This window comes from Anticarsia gemmatalis, chromosome 13 (assembly GCF_050436995.1).
Source record: "Anticarsia gemmatalis isolate Benzon Research Colony breed Stoneville strain chromosome 13, ilAntGemm2 primary, whole genome shotgun sequence".
NCBI classification, from domain to species: Eukaryota; Metazoa; Arthropoda; class Insecta; order Lepidoptera; family Erebidae; genus Anticarsia; species Anticarsia gemmatalis.
The window spans coordinates 2,500,530-2,525,819 of NC_134757.1; the positions used below are offsets into that span (position 1 = coordinate 2,500,530).

Sequence of the window (25,290 nt, forward strand, 5' to 3'; positions counted from 1 at the left end):
ATTTTTTGCTGATATTCTGTTTTTATTCTTAGGAGTCTCATATTTACCGAAAATGGTAGAATGTTTACCAAAGCGGATATTATCGATCAATTACTAAATGGTCATAAAGTATATGTCATGTTTTTTATAATTTTATAGATATGAATTGATATTTTTTACATAATTACCTTAAAGTGAGTACAAAGATTTTATAACAAGACGATTTTAGAAATGGATATATTAAATCGATTGATTAAGTCCAAGTTTTAGTGAATAAAACTAATAAAAAACTTAACCTTTAAAGTAAAGTAGGCTAACCTTAAACTCATCCATAATTCATAAAGTTATATTTATCCAGAATGTAAACACGTAATTATACTTCAAGTGAAACTCAGCCGGGAACCGGCGACGATCGATCAACAATACTTGTGACAAGTTGTATTACTTCGCTAATAACTACAGCAACTATCTCGTGTTATACGATACTGGTTTTAACTTTGATATCTGCTTTTTATCTGGTAGGTATAAACTAAAAAACTTCGGCTCTGAAAACAAATTGTGTGCGTGGACAACTTGCACACGGTCATTTGATTTCAAAATAAGCAGAGGTTGCACTATGGTAACCAAATAACTGATAAACATACATTATATACTCCTAAATACATACTTAAATAACGATTTTGTATACATAATATTATAATTTTCAATGGCGTTTAAGACCCGTTGCATTATAATATTATACGTATACTAGCTGATCCTACAAACGTTATTTTGCCATATAAATAAAAAAATAGTGTCACTTAGGGGTATGAAAAATGGTTGTTCGCTAATTCTCAGACCCACTGAATATACTCACAATATTTAATGAGAATCGGTCAAGCCGTTTCGGAAGAGTACGGTAACTAACATTGTGACATGGAAATTTTGTATATCAGATAGATAAATTAACAACAGATACCCGTGCTATCACACAAATATTAGTCCCGGATGGTATTCGTACTCTTCACACGGTCATACTCATTACATACGTTAGGACTACAAGTCTGTATGATGAATAAACTTACCTACATAATATACTAGTTCTTGGAATATTTGCCTCACTTGTCAGGTCTTTAATCTAGCAAACACATCATTAATTTTGCAAAAAGCATGCATGTTGCACCCCTTGTTCATGGTGTCCTAATGGTGTAATATACCATAATGGATTTAACCACTGGCACTCCTACACACATTAATGATGTTTGACGCTCGTTAAAATCCCATGAAGTTCTTTTTATATAAAGGTTATCATTTCCTATATAACTAAGTAATATTTAATGTATGAGCTTGTTTTGTTTAGTAATTAATTACTTGTGAAAGGAGTTGACTGACAATTCCTAATTGCTTTTGACATTTTGTATGGAAATTGAAAATATTATATCTATCCAAATAATCCGACTACTATGATGGATATTTTACTTATATTTGGCCTAATTCTTTCAAGACCTGGATGATGACCCTTATGACCTGGATGCATTACTGGATGGGTGGCCGGACGCAACAATAGACAGAGGGGACTGGAAATTCAAGGGAGAGGCCTTTACAAGATTCTGCATGCCCTCAATAAACGTATTTAACAAATTTTAGGCATGCAAGGTTTCATGATGACGTTTTCCTTCACCGTTAGAGCAAGGTAGGTAGTATAAATTGAAAATTGAGTGAATAATTGGTTGAGTAGGCCAAGCATTGAAACGCAATGGTTACCGCAAACCACATTAAAAAGAAAAAAAATCGTTTAGGACTGTAGGTACCTACTGTACCTACTGCAGGTCCTTTTTCCTGTGTTGACCACAAATATGTCTCATGTCTATTAGACTTAACTGTACAATATTGACGAAATAGATGATGTCACTCCGACGAAATAATTCATCATCAGCATGTGTTTCCCAACTAGCTTTTGCCCGCGACTTCGTCCGCGTGGTTTGTGGACTGGGACAGAATTTTCATCCCCTATTTTATTTCCTCGGGGGTAGAATTTAACAAATCTTTTCTATGCCTACGTCATAACATCTGTATGCATGCCAAATTTCTGCCCAATCCGTCCGATTGGGCTGGAGTCCGACTCGCACTTGGCCGGTATTTATATGCATATAAGATTATTGTTGCCAATGACACGCTCATGAAAACTCATTCCTTAGTCCATATAAATACAACAATAAGAGAAATATCAGAACATTTAATCACCTATAAATGTGCGTACTTTATTCATAAAATGATCGTTAAGGTTTTATAGGCAATTCATTGAAGAAATCGTTAAAAAAATAACAACAATTGAATCATATTGAGAGGTGTAATCTCTGTTGCTTCAACAACCTGACATGTTATTGATAATTCTATTGCTTTACTTTAAAATAGAAAATTACCGTGGCTAGGTAGTCGATAGTGCGATTCGCTCTATCGACTACTGAAGAAAATGTTCTATGACAATTGGTTTAGCGCCTCTAGCGGACCTCGTAAAAACTATTTTGGCAGTAAATTTTAAATGTCAAACTCTGGATGCTCGATGGTTCCAAATGTAGGGAATCGCGCTATAGAATGGATGGATCCCTCGGGTGAAGCTACACTTACCGAGTTTCTCCATGTTTTGGAAGGCACGTTAAATTGTAGGTCTCGGCTATCATTTTCAAAGATCAAGCAGATTATAAAATACGATGCCGATATACAAGGGTTATTGCTGGCAGGAAACTTTTTATTGACACCAGATATTTTGCAAAGGGATTATAAAAGCTTAAAAAAAAGTTTTGTTCGCAATTAAAACAAGAAAGTTCTCTGAAGCTTGGTTCACTTTGGTAATGGGAGGATAGTAGGGCTACAAATCTATACATGACGCTACGTAAAGAAACAATAAAAGTGGCGTATGTACATTTAATATATTTACAAAATAATCTATGAGGGGGGATTTAAGAGCAGTAATAGAACACAAATTGGTAAAGCAAAATCTGTTTGTCTGTCTGCAGGATATATACAGTTATACTTTAACCTATATATCGCAATACAAGAGTAATCACTTTAAATACGAATAAAACCATCGGGTAAACCGGTTTATATGAATTAACTAGCTGTTGTTAACTCACATGAACCTGCCTACTATTTGAATATAAGAGTAACTAAACTCTAAGCTACGATTGAGTTCTAATAAATTATAAAATACTAATATCACCTCACCCGATACAGGAATCGAACTCGAGACCTTGTGACAAGTAAATCTTACATTAGATATCACAGCTTGGCAACAATCACAAAGTGTTGCGCCATACATGTGGGCAATAAGGTAGAAATTGGCATAAAATAAACAGTATCATAAAAAGCTACGCGTTACAGATGGCCAGTTAACTATTGTAGGGAAGTCCCCTTCGGTATTCCCCGTCAGTTAAACCGTGATGAAATTCATGTCAAGATGTAATTATTATATCAAATCTTTTATTTATTTAGTCCAAATGTTGAAAAGAGCTAGCGAGCAAGAAAGTCAAAGCCACACTTTTCAGTCGTTAAAAAAATTTAAAAATAATTAATGTAGATAAAATCATTTACTAAATTAGCATAATACTCTGTTCACCGCAGAGTATTATTTATAATATGAATTCACTTTGCAGTACATTGTGCTATTCAAATCAAATCAAATCAAATCAAATAATTTATTTGCTCAAATATGGTGTTTACAGATGATAATACAAATGAAAGAGCGCATATTCTGCCACATGTGGCGTGCAAATATTAACAAATTTTATAACTAAGTACTTGTTTATAATATTTCTATCTTATCCTCTAAAAAGTCCTTAACACTATAATAACATTTACATAATAACAATTTAAATAGACGTTTTTTAAACATCAGAAACGGTAGCTCTATTAAACTCTGTGGTAACTTATTAAATATTCGAATACACATACAATAAACGTTTCTTCTATATAATTCTAATCTTATTTGTGGTAAGCATAATCTATCCTTATGCCTAGATCTACTATTATTTTTATCTCCAAAACTTTCGAATAAATAATGATGATTTTTTACAAATATACATATTTCATATATATATAGAGAAGGCAGTGGAAGTATTTTCAGATTTATAAAGTGCGGTTTACAACTATCTAAAAAGGTTAAATTACATATAGCTCGTATACATTTTTTTTGGACTTTAAAAGCTCTATCTATATCTACGGAGTTACCCCAAATTATTATTCCGTATCTTAGGATAGAGGATACATAGGCATGGTAGGCAGACATTGCGGCCTCTTGGTTAACTGTTTGTCTTATTCTATTTAATACATAAATAAACCGATCTATTTTGTTGACAATTTTCTCTATATGTGGCTTCCAACTGCAGTATTGGTCTATAGTTATACCTAGAAATACACAATTATTAGTGATAGGGAGCTGATCATTATTGTGATGGATGTCTAAATCTAATGTAAGTGAGTTATGTGTTTGAAATTGTATTGCATTAGTTTTTGTTATGTTTATTTTTAAATTATTCTGTTCTAGCCATTTTATAGCAGTACTTATAGCGTTATTCATTTCAGTTTCTAGATTTTCTTTGTTGTTACTTTTTATTATTAGGGTTGTATCGTCAGCAAATAATATACAATTTTGATTTATTGCATCGGGAAGGTCATTTATGTATATAAGAAAAAGAAGCGGAGCTAATATACTACCTTGTGGGGTGCCAAATTTATTTACTTTATAGTCAGATCTTGAGTTGGTTTGTTGAAAGTTATTAGTTCTAGTTACTTCAACACATTGTTGTCTAACTTCTAAATAATTTTTTACCCAATCATTTGCGATACCCCGTATACCGTAAGAAGATAGCTTGGATAACAGTAATTTATGACAGACAAAGTCGAATGCCTTGGTCATGTCCAGAAATACACAACCAATTTTAGACTTCTCATTTAATCCCTCCGTAATTTGCTTGACTAGCTGAAAGCATGCTAGAGAAGTCGAGCTATTTTTCCTAAAACCGAACTGTTCTTTTTTAAGAATATCACAGGAAGTTAGGAAATCTTCCATTCTTATGTACATTACCTTTTCAAACACCTTTGATAAAATTGGGATTAACGTTACGGGACGGTAATTACTCATATCCGTTTTTGCTCCTTTTTTGTAAAGCGGTTTTACTATTGACATTTTTAACCTATTTGGAAATACACCTTCGGATAAAGACAAATTTATTATGTAAGTAAGGGGAGGCACTAAATTCAGAGCACATATTTTTAATATTTTGGTGTTTAATTCATCATAACCTGTTGAGTTTGTATTTTTTAGATGCTTAATTATTTTATGTACTTCAATATCATCTACTGGGGTCAGAAATATACTTTTAGGGTTTGGAGAAATAAATGAGCTAATAGTACTAGTATTTTGTGTTTCATTATTAGTTAAGGATATATAATAATTATTAAATAACTCACATATTTCGTTAGGATTATCGTATAATTTATTATCACTTTTAATACATTCTATTTCAGAAATGGCTGTTGAATTATTTATATTTTCTTTAATTAACTGCCATGATGCTTTACATGCGTTCTTGGAGTTATTAATATATCTTAAACTATTTATCTGTTGTGATTTGTAAATACATTTTCTTAAAATTCTTGTGTAGTTGTTGTAAATAGTTTTATTATTTTTTTTATTATGTCTATATAAGTGGTACTTAAGATATAAGGTTGTCTTTTTTATACAGCATTTTTTAATACCTTTTGTTAAGTACCTATTTTTAACTTGTTTGTGGGAATTTTTTATCCTAATGACTGGAAAACAAAGCTTATAAAATAATGTTATTGTATCGTGTAGAGAATTAAATGCTTCATTTGTATTGGTACAACTATAAATTTCATTAAAAGATAGTTCTGACATACAATATTTAAACTTATCAATGTTTTCTGTGCTTAGATCCCTTATATATTTAAACCAATAGCTAGATTTTTGTTTGTAATTTTGTCTAGCTTCTATGTTAAATGTCAGTGATTGTGCCGATTCATGGTCTGACAGAGCTAAATAATGAAGTGAAGCTTTGGTATCATTCAAATTACTAACTACTAAATCCAAGCACGAATTCATCCGTGTCGGCAGTTCTATGTGGCTTATTAAATTGTTATTATTAAGTATACTTTTTAAGTCACTAGAGAATTTATTGGTTTTAAGCATGTCTATGTTCCAATCCCCACACATAATTATTTTCTTATTTTTCTTTTTACTTAAGTTATTAGCTAGAATTTCGAAATTATTTAGGAATATTGCCGCATTTGCTGTAGGTGTTCTATATATGCATACTACTATGAGGTTATATTTAATTAATTCTATAGCGCAATATTCAAATTGAAGAGGGATTGGCTGGATGGCTATATGAACGTCTTTGTATTCGAGATTATTTTTTAACAGTATGCAGGAGCCGCCGCGGCGTTGGTTAGGCCGAGAAAAGGAAGATACCAATCTATAATCATTTATTCTAAGGTTTAGTTCAGAACCACGTTTTAGAAACGTTTCTGTAAAACATAAAATTTCAATGGATCTAAGGTCTTTTTGCAAGTCATTTATAGCTGATTCGATTATTTCCGTTTTATTCAATACTCCAGCAATGTTTTGGTGAATTAACGTAATTTTCTCTTGCTTAAGTTGAGGAGCGAAAAAAAACTCGTTCTTTATTAATGTTTGTTTTATATTCCTTTTTAAAATATTGTGTTATTTTTGTTTGGATGATGGGTGGTTGCGTGATTTTAAATGTGTTACTTTTGTTGAATGAGTCTAATTTATTGTTATGTTTTCGACTTTTATTATTAATAGAAATGAATTTGTTATAATAAACCTTATAATCAATTTCGGTGTTTAATTGTTGGCACAGAGTCGAGATAAATGTGTTATGTTGGTAGTTTACTGTAGAGTGTCGACTGTATCGAGCATTATAATACTGTTTGGGTAGATTGTGTATTTTTAGGAGTTTACAATTTTTATAATTTTGGACGATTAGTTCTAAATTGGTATTAAACATATTTGTGTTCAAATATGGGTTATTTTGGACATTTGTTACATACACAGTTTGAGAGCGTAGTTTACATAAGGTGTTACACAATTCCGACATAAAAATATAGGGGTTTCTGTCGTTGGATCCTATTACTAGAACTATAATGTCACTAGGGGTAAGTTGTTTGATGAAATCTTCATTACAGCTGTTTAAAATTTGTGCACTAGTCGCGTTCGGTTTAACGACAGATGTGATGGTGTATTTATCGTTCCATTTATTTCTTCTTGATTGTATCAGTCTTCTAGATAGACCGCGGGCACGTTGATCCCCCAAGATTATTATATTATACTTATCTATATTGGTCGAGATGTTTGCAGGTGTTTCTGATTGAAGTTGCTCGGGTTTGTTTTTGTCGTAATTTTGTACTATAGTGACATCTATTGGTCGAAGTGTGGTATTAGTAAGATCAGAATGTTCCAAATTTGGTTCATCGGAACTACTAGTATTTGTAAGGATCTGTGGGCACGTACCTCTCGTCTTCTTTTTAGTTTTTGATGGATTATTGGGAATTTCTTTATATCGTAGTTGTGTTTTCTGTAGCTTAACATTTTCTTCTTTATATTGCTTGTTTTCTGTTTTTAGATCTTCTATCTTTTTCTGAGCGTATTGAAGCTCGTTGGTAAGTCGGAGTACTTCTTCTTTAAGTAATTTGATATCTTCTATATTAGATGTTGATATGTCCGGTAAACTGCCATGGTGTGGATTTGATGTTACCGATGCATATGAGAGGTTAAGCGAGTCGTTGGATGAGAAGTCAGGCACACGGGTTTTCCGAAACGTAATATTATTAAAACTCGATCTCTTCCCCGGTGTATCCATTGTTATTCGGTATATGATAGTTATGGTAATTAGTATTTAGGCCATCTATCTTTCATTTGAGTAAACTAAAGCGGGCAACGCCATCTATTGTTTTCCACAATTTGTATTGATAAAATGTCATTAAGATTTTCGAAAAGCACTTACGATAGTATTGAACCACTTAATTGTGACAATAACTGCTAGATGTCACTTTCATCAAGTGCAGCTTAAATTTGTTTACGTTATGATGGTATGTTTGAATTTTAACTGTTTTTGTTTACCGAAAATATTGGGTTATCAATATTTCACTGTTTAAGTTTTAATTTCACTGTTCACTGAGTCGATTGTGTTGTATTTTTATAGGTTCACACGTATTTCTATGGTTTGTACCACAGGTTTCCTTAAATTTCACAAATGTTTACATAACAGTCACTTTAAGAGATTTTGTTTAATATTTTAAGTAATTGTCCACTGATCACGTAGATAACATTTCCACAAATGTATCACTATATTATACTTCGAAATACACTAATTATGGTCCGTTTTGATAACTTTTAACACAGTTTCACTAATTAAATATACGGAGCTGATGTCCTAAAATGACGTTACGTCGACGCAGCAATGTAGTGCAAATCGAGTAGCTTACTATAGTAATATTGTAGCGCGATTTTCACTATCGTTACTATCGCCTATCGAGATTTTGTCATTATTGTACTGCAAGCTTTTATCGAAAGTTACCGTTCTCCTACAGGCATTTTAAGGTCATTTGTATTAATGTGTATGTATGTCAAATGGATCTTATTAATGTTTTCCATCTCAGGCCACGGACCACCTTAGAAACGATGACTTGGGTCAGATTACCGACACGGGTAGTAGCATTAGTATTTTCTAAATTATATTAGAATACTTTTCAATAATAGCCAGGAGTTTGATAACGTGTATAATATGGTAATGGCTTAAGAAGAAGGCGTTTTGAAAAGTGGAACACAGACACAATTGAATGCATAATGTTAATGACCGCGGCGCCATGTGTGTGTCATTGGCGCGAGCGGTCTCGGTCGAAGATTCGTGAAATGTGACTGACACCCGTGCGCCGGCGCATGCCACACCCATTCACTCATAGGGTTGCCATCCGTTCTTCATAAATAAGGTTTTTTTAGTTTCAACTTTCCCGCTCCCGAGCAAGGTTTCCTCCCGAATGAGGGTGAGGTTAGGGCCTAAGTGTATACCATACTTTGCATACTGTTAAGAAATGTATGAAATATTTTTTAGGCATGCAAGGTTGCATCACGATGTTTTACTTCTCTGTTAGAGCAAGTGATAATTATTTTTAATACACACATAACTTCGAAAAGTCATGGGTTCGAACCGTCGACCACATGGGAGGTGCCAATTTATACCACTCGGCTATCACTACTTATAATAAAGTAGTTTTGAATCAAATGACCATATGTGAGTTGTCGAATGATATTTATATTCTCTTATTTTTTGTTAATGTAATTCAATTTAATTGTAAAGAAGGTGTTAAACCTACTTGCGCTCGGCGACAGTGGTCGTGAACGTCGGCCACCATTCACCTACTTCCGACGGCACACGTGACCTTGAAGGTGCTCTCTGAATCGTTGGGAATTATCCAATAGGTACCTATACAAAGACAATAAGCTAGCAGAAGCAAATCTAAAAAAATATAGCCTGCGAATCAAGTTTTGAAACATAACTTTTTTTAAACTCTCGCGTTGTGTGTTCGCGTTTATTTCCGTATTCTATCTATTATATTAGGTCGGGGAAAAAGTCTTTTCGCATTATAGTATGTAGGTATGAACTTGTTAAAATCTCTTTGGCTCCAAGAATCACAAATGAGTACACGGTTCATTATGTTTCTTTCAGTGAGCTCGTGAGGTACCCAAATATCGAACTTTTTTGTATAGAGAAAAGATTTTATTACAAGTTCATACATACTAAAATGCGAAGACTTTTTCCCCGACCTAATATAATAATCAAGTTTTGAGTGAGTTACATAACAATTTTAGTTGCGCTCACCGGTCGGTGGGGATCGTTTGGATCAAATAGGGGATCTAAATTTGTACGAAAATTCTGTCCTAAGTCAAAAACCACGCTGGCTAAGTCTAGCGGGCAAAATCAGGTGTGAGAATAAAAATGTACTTATGTAGGTACCTAGTTTATCGAGATTCCCAGTGGGTATTGAGATGATTGTGCAATGAATATAATTGCAACATAATTTCTCATGCTTACACGAAACATACCATCCTGCCAAGTAGATCAAGATTCGTGTTACTTATTGAAGAAATTAGCTTAAATGCGTGGGACGTGTGTATTTTAATTTCAAATATTGCGTAGGTGCAAAGGACTTTGTCACAAGCAAAGTTTAAAGAATGAGTAATTATGTACCTTAACTTTAAGGAAAAACCTACAGTCCAACCAATTACATTAAATTTCCCGCTTCTACATGCATTGGCGCCTGGCGACCAATCGAAACTGAGAAGTGTGAAATTTCAGAAATAGGCCATATTAAGACATAGGCCTTATTTACAACAACTTTGACACTAGGTTGACCACTAACCATACGATAGATAGAATAAAAAAATAAATACAATGGGATAACTGACACACGGTCATTTGATTCCAAGCTAAGCAGAGCTTACATAATTATTTACTATTCCTAAATATAGGAATATCAGAAAGTTGAAGGGAATCTCGCGTGTTATTAATACTATAAATGCCTGGATTTGGAAGCTAAATCAAATAGATATTAGTTAAAACACTGCTAGAATTACATCCAAAAAACACAATGTATTTTCATGCATTATTCATAACACGTGGTCGTTGAATTCATCTCATAATTTATGAGTTATTCAACGGCAAAAAATGCATTGTAAGGCCAAGATCTGCCGAAACTGTAATTTGTTCATTGAAGTCGAATTTTTAATGTGAAATGGAAAAAAATATCTGTAGAATACGTGGAATTTAAATTTTATTGCACACGTGTTCAATGGGTATCTAGGTATTTTTTCAATTCGCAACAGTAATTCCTGGGATTAGCGCGTTCAACCAAACAAACTATACAATTTTATGTTAATTTTATAGTGTAGTTAAATAAAACATTAACACACATAATTATGCACTTTCAAACTTCCTTGTATCGAGTGTGGTGAGTATGACGTAACCTAGAGAACGTTTCTCACATTGAAACATATGGGCGACATGTTTCATATTAGAACAATTAGACGAAAGGGATTAAGATAACTTATTTTTTCTCGATGTCCGTTATAGGTAGTCGCGCCATGTAAATTACTGTATCCAGCTGCATCCGGTGAGACTGGAGCCGGCTCCAACAAAGTTGGAAGAAAGGCTAGACTGATGATATTAGTAGGATTTGATCGTAATCATGAATCATCAGAGTAAAGTATCTCAACATTTAACTTGATGTGTGAGACCACATCGTAGGTAATAACTCACGTTTCATATGTGTCTATTTATAACTCAACTGGTTGTTCTTAATCATTATAGAAGGAGGAATTTTCTCACATAATATCACAACGTGACTGACGCGATATTTCCTTATATGTGATGTCTTATCAATATAATCTATCGTGTCAGAGATTTTTTTTTTTGTAAAAAGACAACGCCCGCATTAAAAATTGCTCTTGTGTCGCGGGCACATTAACAAACATACAAACAACGGTCACGACCTCCCGTCGCAATGGTATTGGCGTGGTGACCTAAACAACTGCGCCACGGAGACAGTTGTAGCCCGATTCTCTATAATCAATACTTAATATCGAAAGCTTGACGTTTAAAATGTACTGCCAAAATAGTTCCTACGTTGCCCGTTAGAGGCGCTGATCAAATTTTTATACAAACTTCTCGATAGCTAGCCGGTTGATGGTTGATAGTGGTAGAGAATCAACAAATTTATCTATGTCTAATATAAACACTACGTTATTACTTACCTACTAATTTCACACAAACCTATAACAGTTTAAATAATATCATATAGGTACCTTTCCGGGAAAAACGTTTTTACCACCGTGATTCATTTGAAGTAGTTATATTTTCCTTAATACGTAAGAAGTTTCTAAATTTGTATTAAATGCATTTAATAAAAGGTTTCCTTATATCATCTTATGACGACATTAGTGTCGATATTATGACTCTAAATTAATGTGATTTGAATGACGTCACTAGATCACTGACTTATGACATTTATTTTCTTACGCATTTCACCTTACAATGCTTGACGTTTCGGCGCAGGCGCACTCGCCGTGGTCGCAGGCTCACGATATATTTGTCGACTTACACTACTATATTTATTTCTCATTAACTATAATAATAATTTAAGTCTTTTAATTTTAAAACATTGGCTCGCTGGCTGTTTTATTTTGTTTTAAAAATGACTGAACTTGTGTCGCAGGGAATTTTTACAAACACACAAGCAACGGACACAAAGGACAACCAGACCTGAAACAATTATTTGTGAACCGCAAATAATTGTTCCGTGTGGGAATCGAACCCACGACATCCCGACGCCACAGAGGCAGTTAATGCTTTAAAACATGTGTCATTACAGGAAAAAGAAATAATTACAATATTTTAATTGTCTATCTAATAATGATCTCACGCGAACTACGAATATTAAGAGAATAACTTCTTGTTCCCATAATCATTTGAAGATGATTCATCTAGTATGTAAATTATATTATTATCACAATACTACAGTAACTCATCGCGATTTTTCCAGTGGTCTTTTTCCTCCTTATCTTTAAAACGATTTTAATAAAATCTTAATGTTAAAGGTCAATTCAAAAGGTTAAAAAAAAATTGACATATTATTAAACATGAAAAGGAAATTTTATTTCATTTTAAAAAGCCCATTTATCGAGAAGGGCTATAGGCTATATATCATCACGCTACGACCAATTGGAACAAAGTACCAGTAAAAAAATGTTACAAAAACGGGGAAAATTATGATGATATATAGCCTTCCTCGATAAATGGGCTAACTAACACTGAAAGAATTTCTCAAATCGGATCAGTAGTTCCTGAGATAAGCGCGTTCAAACAAACAAACAAACAATCAAACAAACAAACTCTTCAGCTTTATAATATTAGTATAGATTAACCCTATCTACAGCGGATGCTGGTTATTGAAAGTCGAGTACTAGTGCGAAATCACCCCGTGGCATAGCAAAAACCCTATAAACTCTCAAACAGACAGTACAAGCAACAAAGATATATTGGAAGCTGGAGAGATGTTTGCTTATGTTCCTTCGCGCAATTTACAGCGTAAGTCCACAACATTACGTGATTAGAATACTGAGGAGGGGTTCCCTATTGATCTGATAGGTCGACGACTTGCCGACGGTAAAGGAGACTGTATTCTCTGAAATAAGAATAAACATCAAACTCCCCGAGCAACGTGATGTGATACTGGATTTCATCCTAACAATATTACAAATGCGAAAGTTTGTGAGTATGTATGTATGTTTGTTACATTTTCACGCAAATACTACAAAGCCGATTACAATGAAATTTGGTATATAGGTAGCTGAAGACTCAGAATAACACATAGGCTACTTTTTATCCCGGAGTTCCCGAGGGATCGGGATTTGCACGGGAAGGGTTTCCACGCGGGCGAAGTCGCGGGCGGCCCCTAGTATAAGAATAAACATCAAAATCAACAGGCAACGAGGTGTGATACTGAATTTCATACTATATAAATTCTTAGTGTCAATAATTAAAAACATGCGGGGCCGACTTTTTATATGCCTTCGGAAGCTAGGAGACGCGCAGTTTAAATACTACACTAAAATAAATAAATACACTATGCCCCACCATGGTCACCCATCTATGGAATGACCGCATAGTGTTTGCTTAACCCACAGATCGTTTACCGACCGGTTGTGAGGGCAACTTGCTGTGGCCGGCTTACTATCTAAATATACCTAACTCAAAGGTGACTGACTGAGTGACTGACATAGTGATCTATCAACGCACAACCCAAACCACTGGACATTTCGCACGCAGGTAGATGTTATGACGTAGGCACTAAGAAAGAGTTTTGATCAATTCTACGCCCAAGGGGATAAAATAGGGGATACAATTTTGTATGAAAATTTTGTCCTAAGACACAAACCAAGTCGAGGCCATAAGCTAGTAATATGTTATATTGTATAACAGCTTCCGTGGCGCGGTAATGTATCGACTGCTGATCATGAGGATTCAGGTAGATAATTATTTTTGCACCTACTTCCTTAAACAGTCCTTCTGAGGGCGTAAATTTCCCAGTCGCTTTTGGTATTCCCAATCAAGATTCACTGATGTGCTTATAATCACACCATTATAAACCGTTATCTTAAGGAAAATACCACTGATGTACAAGACATGACAATAAAAACAGTGACATCAGAAGAACAGCATCAATGGCAACATTCATACATACATTATATCAAGCGACGGTATACGCAAAGGTAATACGTCTATGTTTCGCTATTAACAATGTCAGGCCCATGTTATAGGCGCAAGTTAGTAGAAGTAGAAAATATAGAGTATAAGTTTTTTCTTATTACTTTTATTTCATTAATCAGAGCTCATGTATACTTATGTAAAATATAAACACAAAAATAAAAAAATCAGGTTTATCATCTATCTATAATAAGCCCGTTCCCACCTATTGTTGAGTATAGGCTTCTACGGTCCTGTGCTAGTCTCATCCATTGCAGCCCTACACATTTAACGATAACTTACAAATAACTAATATAAACATAATAAATATCAATTCAATATAAATATAATTAGTTCTTACAAAGCTTGTGTCTAGTGTTGTGTAATGTAGCGCCGGACGTTAGCAACTATGCTTAAGTATTTCATTCCTGTCAAGAAAGTGTAGGTACCTAAGCAGAGAGTGTACCTGTGTAAATGTGCACACACTTGGACACTATAGACCAAGTCCTGCACAGTTGGTTTCAATGAAACTGGCCGCAGTAGCCAAATATCGGAGAACATATTATAATGTAATGTTTTGGTTTCAGGGCTGGTATAAACGCCGGTACATCGATGACAGAGGCCGTGGAATGGTACACCAATGCGAACGCTGCTCTGCTCAGTCATCTCACCAAGGAGATCAAGGATACTGACAGTAGCACAATATGGAGGTAAGAAGAAAACTCTCACATTCATAATATGAATAGAAAATGGAAGAATTAACTTATTACACATTAGATATCATTTAGTACGTAACTACTACTACGACTGTTTAACTAAATATTGAAAACTGTTTCTTTAAAGCTTTTGCGTTGCATGTTTATTATATGTATAATACAACAACATCTAATTTAATGTCCCACTGCTGGGCATCGGTCTGCTCCCGGAATGACGGAGGGGTTAGGCCTTGAGTCCACCACGCTGGCCAAGTGCGGGACATTGCATGCCTTCAAAAACGTGTGATAATTATTTCTAATACACACATAACTTCGAAAAATCATTGATGTATTATACCTCCGATACGAATCCTCGACCATTTACGTAGGAGGAATGCAACGAAACGGTTTAAAAATGCCCACGCGATGTTTATATTACATGCCGTACCTTCTCCAATTTATTTGATTGGCACAGTACAGTATTTTTTATACCTTAAGTGGTGGTGATGAATTCGTTACATCAAAGCAGTAATTTTCATTCATACTATGTTTATATGTACAGGGTGTGGCGTAAATAATGGATAATCCTTTACCAGCGGATGGGCGACCACCCAACTGATCTAAATATCAAAATTTACCTCTGGCACAAGTATCATAGTTTTTGAGATTTTGGCCATTTTGTGTGTTTTTTAAGAAAGCGATTTAAGCTCGTTCTTTTTAATGCTGTGATCACAATTTAAGGCTTTTTTTAAATCGGTTTTTTGCAAATAAATCCTGAATAGATGCGCTATTGAATCTACAATCTTGTTTTGTTATTACTACTTGTTTTTTATTTAAATTATGCATTCAAAGTTGAATTTTATAATCTTTCACAACATTTGTGCAACTTTGAGCACTTGTGGTGAAAAAAAAATGTATGGTGGCTTTACTGCCCACGCCATAAATAATTTCTAAATTTTATTAGAATTCTAAATTGTTATAACATGCAGCATTAATACCGATTATTGTCAAAATATTACAACGAACTTAAATTATTAATACTTTTGCCGGTCGACTAATTTTATTTTATCAGCGCGTTTAAGCTAAGTTTGCTTTCAAATATTCATGTTTATAGGGTTATTAGACTATTAAAGATTATTTAGATGATAAAAAAGCTTGGAACTGTGCTGCTTCTACCAAGTCTATTTCAAAATAATGTATAACAATTTGATGAAAAATGTTTTTTTTGTCAACAGAGTAGTTCTCTTTAGATTTCTAATTATCTTTATTATTTGAATAGTATTTGTGTTTTGTATTTCTTTTTTTTTTCAACACTGCACACAAGTGTTCAAAGTTGCGCAAAAGTGTTGAAAAAGTATAAAAGGAGAATGGGCACTCCTGGGCGGTCGGCGGCCATTAATGAAAGTAGTGTCAAATTAAAGTAATGATAACTAGGAACAACTTTTACTAAGAACGTTTCGCTGCAATCCTTTCAGGAAACAATATATTGACATGTAAATATAATGGAATTTCATAGAACAAATACTATTATTTCGTGTCTGTAATGCATTTAATGTTGTGTAATTACGTTACATCTTCTTATAACGATTGCAATGCCATCAAAATGAACAATAATCGTAACTCGTATCTATCTATCATATGGTTCACCTAGTTTCAAAGTTGTTCAAGCCGCCCGAATGTTATCTTAGTTGACAACAACCGGGACCGACTTTTTACGTGCCGTCGAAAGCACGGAGAAGCTCAGTTCAAATACCACAATGCGGTCACCCATCTATAGAATGACCGCGCCAACGGTTGCTTAACCAACAGATCGTTTACCGACCAGTGAGCGCAACTGGCTATGAACGCCTCATTTTTAAGCTGAGCATTCAAGACAGATAAGTCGTCTCAGTGAATATATTATAGAAGAGCAAGATGTTTACTTGTTACGATATTTATATATTTACATGTTATGATTGTTCGAATATTAATAATGTCTACATTTGTATGCAATAATATAAATAGTACTTTTTATTTAATCTCCGAATATAAGCCAAAAATATGTTTTTATACTATTAAAAGTGCTCAAAAACAAAAATGTATTTTGTTCGTCATATAAGTGCGTCGCGGCAATAAAACTTCTACACGGTAATTATAGGACTAAACTACATTAAAAAAACAAAAAATCAAGTTTGGCCGCGGATCGCCCAGGCTCCATACTATTTTGCCCATTCTCCTTTAACTTTGAATTCATAGTTTAAATAAAAGACAAGTAGTAATAACAAAAAAAAGATATTAGGTTCAATAGCACATCAATTGAGGATTTATTTCCAAAAAAATTTAGCCATTATGTGTGTTTAAGAAAGCGATTTACGCTCGTACTTTTTGGTGCTGTGATCACAAATTAAGACTTTTTTTAAATCCGTGTTTTGCAATTAAATCCTGAATAGATGTGCTATTGAATCTAGAACGCGCTTAGTGTGAAAAAATTAAATTAGTCGACCGGCAAAAGTGTTAATAATTTAAGTTCTTTGTAATATTTTGACAATAATCGGTATTAATGCTGCATGTTATACCAATTTAGAATTCTAATAAAATTTAGAAATTATTTATGGCGTGGGCAGTAAAGCCACCATACATTTTTTTTTCACCACAAGTGCTCAAAGTTGCACAAATGTTGTGAAAGATTATAAAATTCAACTTTGAATGCATAATTTAAATAAAAAACAAGTAGTAATAACAAAACAAGATTGTAGATTCGATAGCACATCTATTCAGGATTTATTTGCAATAAAACCGATTTAAAAAAAGCCTTAAATTGTGATCACAGCATTAAAAAGAACGAGCTTAAATCGCTTTCTTAAAAAACACACAAAATGGCCAAAATCTCAAAAACTATGATACTTGTGCCAGAGGTAAATTTTGATATTTAGATCAGTTGGGTTGTCGCCCATCCGCTGGTAAAGGATTATCCATTATATACGCCACACCCTGTATATCAATGCAAAAACTACGCAAAAAATCATGACTAATCAGATAACTTAGGCAAAAAGTTTCTTAACAAAAACTAAATTGAACGAATCAACTAATTTAATGATTGAGTCTTAGTGTGTCAGTCAAATCTGTATTAACGAACGCAATTCTTCACAATCGGTATTGAAAGTTTGACATTTAAAATGTACTGCCAAAATAGTTCCTATGGAGCCCGCTAGAGGTGCTGATCAGATTTTCGAACAAAATTTCTCGATAGCTGGCCGGTTGTCGGTAGTTGACAGTGATTGAGATTCGAGCTACTGGTGCTGTTATTGTGCGATCCACAAATAATTGTTTCGGGTCTGGTTGTACTACTTGTACTTCGTGTCCGTTGCTTGTATGTTTGTAAAAGTCCCCGCGACACAAGAACAATTCTTAACGCGGGAGTTGTTTTTTTTAAGAAGAATTTTAGAGCCAACTATAACCGAACAATGTCTTATACAGAAAATTGTTATTCAACTTTCTGAATGGCCAGGTATAAGTGCCGCCAAACCAAAAAAAAAACTTAAGGTGTTTTATAAAACAAACTGATCGCAAATTAATTGCAGATGACTAGTGATGATTAAAATCTTTTTATGATGTTGTGAAATCGTTTAACTTGTCTGAGCACACTTTTGAGTCAATTAGTGGCACGAGAATCAGTGGTTTAGTGGCTCGTGAGTCATGCGTCAAGAGCTCGCACATGTGGTCATACAGGGTTCACACACTCGGTATAATTATTGCATGCTACTTTTATTTTTATTTCACTGCCTCTGTGGCGCAGTGGCTTAGGTCACCACGCCGCTACCATTGCGTCGGGAGGTCGTGGGTTCGATTCCCACTCGGGACAATTATTTGTGTGATCCACAAATTATTGTTTCGGGTCTGGTTGTGCTGTGTCCGTTGTTTGTATGTTTGTAAAAGTCCTCGCGACACAAATCTTAGTGCGGGAGTTGTTGTTGAAAAAAAAATGCCAATTTTAGTTTTCTGTTAGCACGTAAAGCTGTCGTTCCTGCGCCTGAGCTCTCAATGGTCGTGTCGGTTATCTGTCCCATCGGACTATGAGAGTAAAGGAACAGAGACTGTGCCTGTGTATTGTGCACACACTTGGACGCTATAAGCAAAGTTTTGCACAGTAGTCTGGTTTCAATGAAACTGGACGCCATAGCCAGAATCGGCCAGGACTAAATTACAATTGTTTGTTTTCTTTTTAAAATAAGTTGTAAGACTTTAACTTTACTTTTAATACCCGAAGGCTGAAGGGGATGTCCTTAAGTACACACAGTTTTCATTACTTATAATTAGGATGGAAGGGTGGTACATTATGTACAAAGCAGATCTATTTAAACAAAAATAACACCTTTTGTCGGAAAAACACAATATATATTTTTCTCAAATATTTTCTTCATCGTCTAATTGAAAAAACATTAAACACACTTCAGAATTTTGTAGCAGCCCTAAAGTTAAGGGGTATTCCCTGAATGAGTGACTCATTCAGATGCACAATCTATCGGAAGTATGGACCTTCTTATTTACTTAAAACTACATGACTTTACATCCTTTCCTAATAAATACTGCATTCTCAAACATTTGACTGCCTCCGTGGCGCAGTTGTTAACGTCGCCACGTACCATTGCGTCGGGAGGTCGTGGGTTCGATTACTTATAATTTCTTTGATTTTATTTTCATACAAAAATGTGTCGGCTTGAAAGTTCATGTGAATGGTCTCGAACAAAATGTAATGTGACAAGCAATGAAATGTTACGTCTCGCTAGCGGCCCGCACCTGCTTCGCCTGGAATAATTTTAAAGACCTTATTCTACGTAGTGAAGTTGCATCAAGTGCCTATAAAGTCTAGACATTGGCAAACAGGACAAACATGAAGAAATCAATTACAAAGATATTTTTATTAACTCGATCAATAAACTATTATTAAACGAAAGCGTGATGATATAGTTCAAAGAAAGAAGACAGCAATCAAAATCAATTATTGTTCAAAATACATTTATGATTGTCAAAATTTAAGTTGGGAAAGTACGGCCAATAAGAAGAAAAAAAGTGGGGCGATTTCCTATTATTGTCGACAATCGACAATCAGCTACATTTCTTTTCTTTACAATAAAAAATATAAAATTATTGTTTCAAGGAGCTACTGCCAAATGTAGCAAAACGTTCAATTTTATTTATAGTAGCTTCTGGGCTCGACTTATACACGTGGAAAGATTTTCCGGGGTAAAAAGTATCCTATGCTTTAATATAGGTTATAAACTTTATGTATACCAAATTTCATAAAACTGACTTCTGGAGATTTTACGTGAAAGAGTTTCAAACATACATACACCCGTCCTCACAAACTTTCTCATCTATAATATTACTAGGATAAGATGCAGTAAGGCTGCCTGTCCACCGAAGCGGAGCAAGGCTGCGGTGCGGAGAAACGGAGAAATATTAACCAATCGGAGAGAACCACTCACGAGGAGAGGAGATTTTGTGCACTCTTATTGGTTAGTATTCATCCGTTTCTGCGCACCGCAGCCTCGCTCCGCTTCGGTGGACAGGCAGCCTAAGAGTTAACGTAGATCTACCGAACGAATATAGTTTATAACATACATGATACTATTAAACAAAATTTATTTCGTTCCTATTACAACAAAGTAGTCGAAGAAAGTTTTCAATATTAATTACCTGGTCGCAGACTTACAGGCCAATGTGACCGGCGCCGAAACGTCAGGCATTCAAAAGTAAAATGCGAATAGTAGGTAAAACTTGCAACGCGAAAGTTTCAAAGTAATGCTTTTCAATACTTAGTCAAACAGTCAGGACTAAATTATGTCCAATAAGTAAATAAACAGGACATTTCACGTCCATATGAATCAGAAATGACTCATTTACTTTCCTCGCGGTGTCGAAGTGTATTAGCTGTTAACCGCAACGGTTTAATAATCTATGTTGTTTAGTTATTTCTACCTGTACCTATGTATCAACAGAAGTAAGTATGACAAATGTAAATATGTGGTTATGGAAATTCCCTAATATACCTACTTAAGTACCCTTTATATAAATTTTAGTTTAACATTAGTCATCTTAGGACCCAGCCTACCCCTGAAAAAGCTTTTGTGTATGTATGTATCGACAGTAAGTATAATTAATTTCCTTCGACAGCGGGCCTATGCAAAACTTGATTTACAATAACTAAATGCGTAAGCAATACACACGTACGTACATTAAACAGTCACTCGCTCTCATGGCCCGTTGGAGCCGATAACCGACATGACCAGAGCTGTGTTTCGGATTTGAAACCTATACCCAATTACCCAATACCGACTACTCCACGGAGGCACTCAATATATAAATTAGAAAGACCCAAGACCATTTTATATGAGCCGTTAATTGGACCAAAACGTAACGTGTTAATGACTATAATCTGAGAGAGAACAGTGTTCATTATAGTGGCTTTCAAATAGTTATTATTATTATTTGTATGGCAAGTGGTCAACCTAGTGTCCGGCTTAACGACTGTTATCCTAATTGACAAAAAATTTTACGTGACCTCCGAAGCACGGAGACGCCCAGTTTAAATAACACTCGTCGGTCACTTCTCTACCGAATGACGCCAAGGTTTGCTTAGCCCAAAGATCGTTTAACGACCGGTGAGTGCAAATGGCTATGGGCGCCTCAAATAGTTATCAACTGAGATACATAATAACTCCTAGAAGTATCTTCTTATCTCTATCAGAAATCGTAAAACTGAGATAAATTATTGCCACAAAAACATAAATAATAGGCCAAAGGTCATGCGCACGCGCACGTCATTTTGGTTAGTCATCTGCGCCTAGATGGCACGTGTGACCAATAGCGGCGTTTCAATATGACACATATTCTTATTTACATAAATCTCAATATTGCTCAAATATTGCACCTTAAAAAAGCCAGTTTATCATTACGGAAATTTTTATGTCACATATCTACGAATCTATAGATTAGCAGTATTATGAAAAAGGAAATCAGACCTGATTTGGCCAATGACCGAATATGGTCATAACGTCACTTGTAAAACAATCAAAGTGTTCACCAACTTACAATAGAAGTACTGAATTCTGTGCCTCGAGTGAAAAAGGATATAAGTCCGATTTTAACAAAATTGAGTTAAGAAATTAGAGTGTATTTATATCCCACTTTTGCAATATTTTAAGTGTAAGTTAGCCCTTTTGCAGATTGCTAACTTTGTCATTTTTAAAGATAAACAATATCCGTTTTCATCAATTGATAGAGTTTATTTTTTTTAAACATTTTGGTATACTTAATACATTTTCGACAAAATCGGACTTATTACCTTTTTCAGTAGAGGTACAGAATCAATCTTAATTAAAACCGCGACTGGCTGAACTAAAGATCAATGAAGTCTACGTAATAATAACTAGAAAATTACGTTGTTCAGTTCTAAGTAATACTTTTGCGGTTTTCTTAATAAAACAATGCCTTATTTGGTTATTACCTACATTCCATTACTTGGTTACTGATTCAAATAATGTGGTATCTACTCATCGCTATTATTAGTTGGTTAGTTAATGCTGGTACTTGAAATTTAATTACTGGTTGAAGTAGCAGGTTAGTCCAGTCAATTTAGCTGTAAAAATACCCTTGCATGAATTCCCAGAAAGCTGAAAATTTGTATAGGTGCTAGGGCCATTGTTATGAAATTATGGAGCATCTATACAAATTGTCAGCTTCCTGGGAATTTTTTCAGGGTTCAATGTCTAAATTGACTAGATTAGGTTAGCTTTAAAGCCAATGTTGTCTACGCCGTAACGTAAGACATTCGACACTAAACTAACTGCACGTTTGGCGCAGTGGTTTAAGTGGTCACCTCGCCGCAACAACCGTAGCGCCGCGTGTGGTTAAATAAATTTCATTGGACAACTCACACACGGTCAATTGATTCCAAACTAAACAGAGCTTGTACTATGGTAACCAAATAACTGATAAACATACTTATATACTTCTAAATACATTACATAGATACATTAACAACCAGGCTCAGAACAGATACTCGTGCTCATCATACAAGTATTTGTCCTGGATTTGAACCCACCACACGCGGCACTAAGGTTATTGCGACCAGGTGACCACGTTAACCATTGCGCCAAGCGTGCAGTTAATTTACACCATACTTTGAAAATGATTGTCCTCACACGCGAAAGATCGGTACCTACTAAGTGACTCATGTTTCATCAACGATGTGATACACGCACATTCTATTTTAAATCCTATAAGTATACGATGTAATGAACAGTGTATGAACAAATAAATAACCGGCTATCGTGTTTGGACTGTACAAAAAATGTGTTAAAAAATTTTATAGTTTGGAAAACATCGCAATTTGTGTATAAGCTACCCTTGCCAAGGTTGATCTGTGGATGGGTGACCATGGGTGTAACTTATAAATATCGAGATCCTTCGTGTTGCGGAAGGCAGGTTAATTTGTGGGTCCCCGTCGTAATTTTCAAAGATCTTTGACAGTCGTTACCAACAGTTGCAGCTTGAAGGTCTAGCAATCAGTCTTACCAAAAGGTATGGTATTATAACCCAGGTAATTGGCTTGTGAAGCTGGACAGTCGTATTAGAAACTAGCAGACGCCCGCGACGTCGTCCACGTGGTAGTTTTTCCGTTTTTCAAAATAAATTGTAGTCTTTATGTTGTCTAGACTTAAAAGATATACAACAAAGAAAGTTACATTCAAATCAGTCCAACAGTTCCAGACATAAGCGCGTACAAAAAGACAAACAGACAATAATAATTTTTATGTCGACTTGTGTTCTATTACTATTCATAACGACCTCCCCCCCCCCCTCCTCATTGATTATTATTTGTAAATATATTAAATGTACAGATACGCCATTTTTTGCTGTTTTATTATATTATATAGATAGTAAGCTTGACCCGAAAATTTAATCAGAGACCACAGACATATACATTTCTAGAGAAAATATCTATATAACCACATATTTACATTCGTCATACTAACTTCTGTTGATATATGAGTATAATGAGTATAAAATAATTATATATTAGGTACTAGAGTAGTTATATTATGGATTTTCCATAACCACATAATAATATTTACATTCGTCATACTTAACTTCTGTTGATACATGGGCACAGGTAGAAATTACTATTTGACTTGATCAATAAACATTTGCGGTTAACAACTAATACACTACAACACCGCTAGGAAAGTAAATGAGTCATTTCTGATTCATAATGGAAGTGAAATGTCCTGTTTATTAGCCGACTTCAAAAAAAAGGAGGAGGTTCTCAATTCGTCGCGATATTTTTTACTTTTACTCAAAGGTGTCTGACTGTCATAATGATCTATTAACGCACAGCCCAAACCACTGGACGGATCGAGCTGAAATTTGGCATTCAGGTAGATGTTATGACGTAGGCATCCGCTAAGAAAGGATTTTGAGCAATTCTACCCCCAAGGGGATAAAAAAGGGGATGAAAGTTACCGACCGGTTAGCGCAACTGGCTATGAGCGCCTCTGTTGTTTATACGTTAGTAAAAGTCCGCACAAGACAAGTAATTTTAGTTTTCAAAATCTATACTAATACTAATATACTAATATACTAATATACGAATAATATTATAAAGCTGAAGAGTTTGTTTGTTTGATTGTTTGTTTGTTTGAACGCGCTAATCTCAGGAACTACGGGTCCGATTTTAAAAATCATTTTAGTGTTAGATAGCCCATTTATCGAGGAAGGTTTTAGGCTATATAACTTCACGCTACGGTCATTAAGAGCTGACTAGCAACGAAAAATGTTACAAAAACGGGGAAAATTCTCTCTTATGTGACGCAAGCGCAGTTGCGCGGGTCAGATAGTAAAAAATAAAAATGTGTCACACAAATTAGTCACTAGAGCCGTATTTGTGACAAACACATGAACTTAATTGAGTCGACGTAATAACGCAGTATTAGGAGGGTTCAACTTTGCACTGTAGTGTTTGCTGAGCAATCAGGGTTACCGACGGTACTATTTGAACTATATAACCACAATTCCTAGAAAACCTAATAAAGGGAGTCTCAATAAGAGAGCACTTTTTGGATTTGCTATTTTTTCCAATAAATGTGACGACAGCAAAAAGTTATAAGTAAAATTGTGTGATATTGGACTTGTGATAAATGATTTTTTATTTTATTTCTTTATTTATACAGCTGCATAGATGGCATTCGAACAATAACATGTAGGTACGTGATCATATTATTGTCCCATATTTTAATAATAAAAACTGTGGAACA

General features: G+C 34.7%; 1 protein-coding gene across 1 annotated transcript in view; it reads left to right on the top strand.

Moving 5' to 3' along the window:
• Positions 1-25,290, top strand: part of LOC142977491 (uncharacterized) — a 77,962-nt gene that overhangs the window by 26,327 nt on the left and 26,345 nt on the right. The window contains exon 5 of the mRNA XM_076121392.1: positions 14,888-15,010. Within this exon, the coding sequence (XP_075977507.1) occupies positions 14,888-15,010 (123 nt within the window). The remainder of the gene's footprint in view (positions 1-14,887; positions 15,011-25,290) is intronic.